The sequence below is a fragment of the Macrosteles quadrilineatus genome, unplaced genomic scaffold (assembly GCF_028750875.1).
Source record: "Macrosteles quadrilineatus isolate MER2022 unplaced genomic scaffold, UCM_ALF_1.0 Scaffold_2__2_contigs__length_208266976, whole genome shotgun sequence".
In the NCBI taxonomy this organism is placed as follows: Eukaryota; Metazoa; Arthropoda; class Insecta; order Hemiptera; family Cicadellidae; genus Macrosteles; species Macrosteles quadrilineatus.
The window spans coordinates 32,798,304-32,806,667 of NW_026542595.1; the positions used below are offsets into that span (position 1 = coordinate 32,798,304).

General features: G+C 39.5%; 1 protein-coding gene across 1 annotated transcript; it reads left to right on the forward strand.

The window, feature by feature from the left end:
- Nucleotides 1-716: 716 nt before the first annotated feature.
- On the forward strand, nt 717-2,702 carry LOC128987101 (uncharacterized). Its single transcript, XM_054407798.1, has 2 exons — nt 717-1,898; nt 2,533-2,702. The coding sequence occupies exon 1, from the start codon at nt 786-788 to the stop codon at nt 1,893-1,895; it is 1,110 nt and encodes a 369-aa protein (XP_054263773.1). The 5' UTR covers nt 717-785; the 3' UTR covers nt 1,896-1,898; nt 2,533-2,702.
- Nucleotides 2,703-8,364: the final 5,662 nt, after the last annotated feature.

The window sequence follows — 8,364 nt, forward strand, 5'->3', positions numbered from 1 at the left end:
CTGGATTTACTGACGAAGTGTTTGAGAAATTAAAGTTAAAGGCATCATTAATGACTCCAGAGGAAAGACAGTGTGTGCTCATGTGCGACGAAATGAGTATTAAGAAAGCTTTAGAGTATAACTCGAAATTCGATGTTGTCGAGGGTTTTGAAGACCTAGGTCCCCTGGGCAGATCTGATAAAGTTGCTACCCATGCCCTCGTCTTTATGATAAGAGGTCTGAAATATTCATGGAAATGCCCAATTGCATATGTGGTTTCCCATAACTCTATAAAGGCAACCTCACTCGCTATACTTCTCGACATTGTAATTGAAAAAATAACAAAAGCTACATTTTCATTAAAAGTGGTTGTCTCGGATCTTGGTTCAACTAATGCTGCAGCGATGAAACTATTGGGGGTGTCAAAAGACAATCCTTTTTATCATTTTGGCACTAACAAGATCTTTTGTTTGTTCGACTACCCTCACTTGTTGAAGTGTGTGAGAAATAATCTTTTGAAACACAATTTCATGGTAAATAATGAGGTTGTATCGTGGAATGCAATTCGTGAGTTTCACGAACATGACAAACATTCTATGTCAGATTGTAGAGCAGCCCCCAAGCTCTCGGAGAGACATCTTAATCCTCAGGCATTTCAAAAAATGAATGTAAAGCTTGCTACACAGGTTTTCAGTGCGTCAGTATCGAGGGGCATGAAAGCTGCCCACCATCTAGGTTTACTAAAAGACCCAGCTTGTTTGAGTACCGCTGAGTTTTTAGGAAGACTCAATGACATAACCGACTGTATGAACAGTAAGCATCTGGATGACAAGAATCCTTTAAAACGGCCTCTTAAAAAGGAAAATTCCAACGTAATCAAATGTTTAGAAGACGCAATACCATATATTGCATCGTGGTCGGTTGTTGGGTCACCTCCACCACCGTGCTTTGATGGTTTAAAACAAACGCTACATGGAGTGTTATCGTTGTTCAACGAAGTTTTCACAGATGACGAGAGTTTTCTGTTAACTGGACGATTAAATCAGGACCCATTAGAAAACTTATTTGGTGTCCTGAGAAGACGGTCTGGCTACAGTTCCAACCCCTCAGCCAAAGAATTCAGGAGGAATTTACAACACTCTATGTCGATCAGATTAATGGATCCACCGTCATCCGCCAACTGTGAGCCTGATTGTGATGACACATTGGTTTTTGGAGAGGAAGTTGTAGAAAACTCTGAAGCCAGTTTTAAAATACCTGAATCTGAGGACATGAACAAAGAGAACTCTGATAAGACTAACATGGTTACAGACAACAACTTAGAAGAGCGTATGAATGTTGAAACTGAACACTTGTTAACAGCAGCAGTGACAGAGGAGGACACAATCACCACCCTCGACGTATCTGGCCTTGAAGATAATGTGATTTGCTACATAGCGGGATGGTTAGGGAAAAAATGCTTAGACCAATATTCTTGCACTGATTGTGAATCAACGTTGCTCAAAAGCACAGAAACCTTGGACCTCAACCGGGAACAACTGATCCATTTCAAAACATTTACGAAGCACGACGGAAGTCTAGCTAAACTTTGTAAACCATCTGATATCTTTCACAAAGTTGTCAAATTCCAAAGTCTGACTTTTGCCATGTTGTTTCCACAGATTTGGTCGTCAGATAACCTTAGTGAAAAGCTAGTAGGTGATATTTATAAAGAAACGGAAAAACGTTGTTGTGCAGAATGGTGGTTGTCCTGTAAGGAACACAAGCTATACTTATTGAAAATGCTGGTTAAATGCAAACTGTTTAACTGTGTTAAATGGAAGACAAACGACTTGAGAGACCAAGCACTCCTGAAGAGACGAGCAATAGATGGAGGAAAACTTAACCAGAAACTGAAAAAGTTAAATCATCTTTAAAAGGTAATTCAAATTATGGTTTTGCTTGTCCTTAAGTTTTAGAAATAAGTTGATAGTTATTCATTAAAGGTACTCTCTTCAGGTGGCATAACACAAAAAAAGTAATTAGGTTATTTTATTGTAAATTTTTATAGTAAATTAATTGTACACAATGAAGCTATATTTGTTTATTAACGTAAATGTTGTATAGTAACCAAGTCATTCCATATTTTAATGGCAACGTTTACTATAAAATTAAATCATTACTTTGCTGTTTCCGACCAATTATTATAATTATTTAAGGTTGTTTTATTCAATAGTTGCGCACAATAAAAACGGTTAAAGGGTTTCCATTTTGTAAAAAAGTAATGTTTACTTCACATTGTTTAGTTTTAAATCAAAATGTATAGTTGACAAACAAATATAGGCTACTAGCCTAATTGATTCAGTAAACATTTTTGTAAATGGCAGGCATGAGGTTCGAAGAATATTTTTGTTTAATAAACAGCTAAAATTATAAACAATTTTGGGTTTGACATGGTTTTAAAAACATGTAATTACGTATCAGCTGAGTTATACTTGTATGTTTATTATGTATAACATGTTTTTTGTGGAAATCCAGTATAAATATATATTTATATATATATTTGTTTTTCAGTTGCAAGAATCTTACAATGAGGGTGGAAAAGAAGCATCACTGTGAAATCCAAGTTTTGTAAATAGAATTGTAATATATGAGTGCCTTTAGTTCTAGTTTTATAATATTGCAAACTTATTTGTTTTTATTTGGAGTTTGTCCAAAATTAAAACTTATTTCAGAAATATCTTGTATATTTTTCCTTCCAATATTACCAGCCATTCTTTGTTACATTGGTTAAAATAACGCTATGTTTACATGAAATATCCCCGTCGCGCGTCGTAGCAAACCTACATAATCAGCCCTAAAGTCATCTGACAATATTTATTTCACATACAGTGGTAAAATGAAGAACCATGTTTTAATTTAGTGGTTGGTTATCTCCACGAGATTTCGTTAAGAAATTTGCTGGGTATGAAGGTGCGACGGGGGGGGGCAAACTATTGCGTGTTAAGTGTGGGGGGTTTTTATTATACACATAACATTTACAGCAATGCTATGATTAATGATAAAGTAATCATGTACTTTTACTGATTTTAAATTATTATTTTGGGTTGAATTTGCATTTTTGCAAAACAATAAAACAGCTATATCAACAGTGGTTAATTTTTGGTATTTAGGGCTTAACATTTATCTTATGGTTTTAGTGAAACAAATTTCTTCTAGCACTTATTTTCAGGCGTCATAGTTTAAACATGTATATAGGTTTATTGCTAATCAATATGAAAATTACCTCCGTATGAATGTGTATATATATCTCGGCCAGCTAGTTTATATATATGTGTGTGTTTTTTTTTTTAAACATAACACGAGTGTCACCGATTTGACCATAAGTAGACGCCCGGTCCACGCGCGGCTAACTCAGTCATGGGCAAGAAGCGATTTTGTCTCTGTCTCTCTATCTCTGTTCGGCCCAGGTTCGGCCGCGCCGTCCCCCCATCCACCCCATCACATTCTCTGTCTCACTCACACCTACCGCGCCGGCGACAGTGGCGCTCTCGCTTCCTAGCGGCTGCCGCGCTAAGTTTGCCAATTTCAAATATTTCTAGGCTGAATATTTAACATGGGCGTTGCGCTTCTTATAAGGTCTGTATTCATTGGTAGAAGGGAGTAAATGTAACAAGATTATAAGGGACGTTTGCTGAGTAGCACGAATTTGTAAAAGTTATTTGGGGGACGGGTTATGCTTCTATAATCCTAATTTAACACATTGCCTTCAAAGATTTTCAAGCTATATTTCTTGAAAATAGGATATCAAATCGTGATTAAAAATTGATTAAATTGCCTAATTCGTCGTGTATTTAAACTAAAACACAGGTTGATAGTATTTATATCTGAATATTCCAGTTTCGACTTTAAGTTTAAAACAGTGTCGTGTAATAGATAGATGAACACAGAACGAAACTTTGAAGATTATAGACCTTTGTTATGACGAGGACGTTTGATTCAGGACATTAATGAATGACCCCTGAGATGTCTCTCATAATGTGTGCTGACGAATCACACCTCAATGTCAACATTATTAATATTACCTTTGCGTAGATTGAGTACATTATAATTTGTGATTGGCTCAGGAATTTTTATACTCGTACATTGTGTTTATTCGTGACAAATAAACTATTTATTTACTTATGAGAAACTCCGAAATTTAAAATGGAAACTAGTTGTACGATAGGCAGAAGATATACATCTATTGGAAATAGCAATAAAAACTGAATACTGGTGCTTTAGTTACTTCCATCATAGAGTAAACAACCATTATCCGCCGGAGTTTCATAATAAGTTTTTGAAAACTTACGCGAATAACATGTCTATATTCCATAAATCATTCCGTGAATCTGGAGTAGGGTACCTGCGTTAGCGAGTTCTACTTACCATTCTTATTAATCTTGGCTTCTTCTATCTAAATCGAATAAATATACAGGGTGTCTTGCAACCATACGAACAAACTTTGTCACGTTATTCAGCATGCCAAAAGAAACAAAAAATTTTGTACACCATGTGTCCTATCTCATTATATTTTCGGTCTATCTGTTTCTATGTGATTTTTACAGAAACATTCATAACTCCCTAACTGCTTGAGCTACAGCGTTTAAATTCTGTAAAATTTATTATCTTATTTACCACTAATTCTGTGTGCAATTATTCTCAAAAATTGCCTGAACGATTAAATAAAATGTCAAATGTAACATCCATAAATGTGATATGTAGACATATGTTGGCTGTATTACTGTTCCATGATATCAGGGCTAACTATACATAACTTACAAAATATAGTAGATTACTGTAAGTTAACACTTGTGCTCTGTATGTTGAGTTCCGGTGTTGGTTGGTGTAATGTAGCTGTTATATAGTGTTGGTTGATGTGCTAGGACCTCCATCACACCCAGACACTGTATGGTATCAATCACTATCAGTCTCCCTTGCTCTCTCCCGCACACTTCCTCCCCCGGCTGATAGTGACTGTTGTATATCACACAGCACATGTAACTACACTTAGCAGCTCAGTGTCGTTGTACAATGTAGCTGTTATATAGTGATGGTTGATGTGCTAGGACTGCTATCACACCCATACACTGTATGGTATCACTATCAGTCTCCCTTGCTCTCTCCCGCACACTTCCTCCCCCGGCTGATAGTGACTGTTATATATCACACAGCACATGTAACTACACTTAGCAGCTCAGTGTCGTTGTACAATGTAGCTGTTATATAGTGTTGGTTGATGTGCTAGGACCGCTATCACACCCAGACACACTGTATGGTATCACTATCAGTCTCCCTTGCTCTCTCCCGCACACTTCCTCCCCCGGCTGATAGTGACTGTTATATATCACACAGCACATGTAACTACACTTAGCAGCTCAGTGTCGTTGTACAATGTAGCTGCTATATAGTGTTGGTTGATGTGCTAGGACCTCCATCACACCCAGACACTGTATGGTATCACTATCAGTCTCCCTTGCTCTCTCCCGCACACTTCCTCCCCCGGCCGATAGTGACTGTTATATATCACACAGCACATGTAACTACACTTAGCAGCTCAGTGTCGTTGTACAATGTAGCTGCTATATAGTGTTGGTTGATGTGCTAGGACCGCTATCACACCCAGACACTGTATGGTATCACTATCAGTCTCCCTTGCTCTCTCCCGCACACTTCCTCCCCCGGCTGATAGTGACTGTTATATATCACACAGCACATGTAACTACACTTAACAGCTCAGTGTCGTTGTACAATGTAGCTGCTATATAGTGTTGGTTGATGTGCTAGGACCGCTATCACACCCAGACACTGTATGGTATCACCATCAGTCTCCCTTGCTCTCTCCCGCACACTTCCTCCCCCGGCTGATAGTGACTGTTATATATCACACAGCACATGTAACTACACTTAGCAGCTCAGTGTCGTTGTACAATGTAGCTGCTATATAGTGTTGGTTGATGTGCTAGGACCGCTATCACACCCAGACACTGTATGGTATCACTATCAGTCTCCCTTGCTCTCTCCCGCACACTTCCTCCCCCGGCTGATAGTGACTGTTATATATCACACAGCACATGTAACTACACTTAGCAGCTCAGTGTCGTTGTACAATGTAGCTGCTATATAGTGTTGGTTGATGTGCTAGGACCGCTATCACACCCAGACACTGTATGGTATCACTATCAGTCTCCCTTGCTCTCTCCCGCACACTTCCTCCCCCGGCTGATAGTGACTGTTATATATCACACAGCACATGTAACTACACTTAGCAGCTCAGTGTCGTTGTACAAACAATGTAGCTGCTATATAGTGTTGGTTGATGTGCTAGGACCGCTATCAAACCCAGACACTGTATGGTATCACCATCAGTCTCCCTTGCTCTCTCCCGCACACTTCCTCCCCCGGCTGATAGTGACTGTTATATATCACACAGCACATGTAACTACACTTAGCAGCTCAGTGTCGTTGTACAATGTAGCTGCTATATAGTGTTGGTTGATGTGCTAGGACCGCTATCACACCCAGACACTGTATGGTATCACTATCAGTCTCCCTTGCTCTCTCCCGCACACTTCCTCCCCCGGCTGATAGTGACTGTTATATATCACACAGCACATGTAACTACACTTAGCAGCTCAGTGTCGTTGTACAATGTAGCTGCTATATAGTGTTGGTTGATGTGCTAGGACCGCTATCACACCCAGACACTGTATGGTATCACTATCAGTCTCCCTTGCTCTCTCCCGCACACTTCCTCCCCCGGCTGATAGTGACTGTTATATATCACACAGCACATGTAACTACACTTAACAGCTCAGTGTCGTTGTACAATGTAGCTGCTATATAGTGTTGGTTGATGTGCTAGGACCGCTATCACACCCAGACACACTGTATGGTATCACTATCAGTCTCCCTTGCTCTCTCCCGCACACTTCCTCCCCCGGCTGATAGTGACTGTTATATATCACACAGCACATGTAACTACACTTAGCAGCTCAGTGTCTTTGTACAATGTAGCTGTTATATAGTGTTGGTTGATGTGCTAGGACCTCCATCACACCCAGACACTGTATGGTATCACTATCAGTCTCCCTTGCTCTCTCCCGCACACTTCCTCCCCCGGCTGATAGTGACTGTTATACACTTACACTTACACAGCACATGTAACTACACTTAGCAGCTCAGTGTCGTTGTACAATGTAGCTGCTATATAGTGTTGGTTGATGTGCTAGGACCGCTATCACACCCAGACACACTGTATGGTATCACTATCAGTCTCCCTTGCTCTCTCCCGCACACTTCCTCCCCCGGCTGATAGTGACTGTTATATATCACACAGCACATGTAACTACACTTAGCAGCTCAGTGTCTTTGTACAATGTAGCTGTTATATAGTGTTGGTTGATGTGCTAGGACCTCCATCACACCCAGACACTGTATGGTATCACTATCAGTCTCCCTTGCTCTCTCCCGCACACTTCCTCCCCCGGCTGATAGTGACTGTTATACACTTACACTTACACAGCACATGTAACTACACTTAGCAGCTCAGTGTCGTTGTACAATGTAGCTGCTATATAGTGTTGGTTGATGTGCTAGGACCGCTATCACACCCAGACACTGTATGGTATCACTATCAGTCTCCCTTGCTCTCTCCCGCACACTTCCTCCCCCGGCTGATAGTGACAGTTGTATATCACCGGTCTATTTCAAATTGTATAAACTTTCGTTCGTGTGCGATTTACAATTTTTAGATCTATATAACAGAAAATTTTCCCATGTTTTTACCTTGGACAAACCGACACTTGTAATAAATTTAACGTTACTATTTCAACTCTCAGCATTCGAAAAAATTAATATGTATTCGCAAGCACAGTTTCAATTCGGAAATATTTTATATAGTTTTTTTGTAATCCGAACTTAAACAAATGTTTATATATACATTCCCTAATGGAGTACCAAGCATTTAACTCCACCTGAAAATGTTCCTATTTTACCCTACAGCAAATAAACATTTATAATGTATTCCCACGAGACCATTTATATCATTCTCATGCACAATGCATCACATACAGTAATCAGATATAGTTGTTAAGTTACGGCTAGATTTGTTCAATTTCCTGTCTAAGGGGCGAGTACAGCAGTGTAATAAAGCTGTATGGCCCTGTGTTATAGCTGCATACAGTAAACAGTGGACTACAACTGCAGCCGCAGTCTGGGGATGTGATCCCGTCTCTAGTTGGGTAATTATTACTGTGGTGGAAAGTGGGAAGTACATCGAAGTCGCTTCCGCCGCAACCACTGAACACTCATAGCGTTATACGTTAAAATTATATAGTTACCATACCGTACAATACAATATATTTA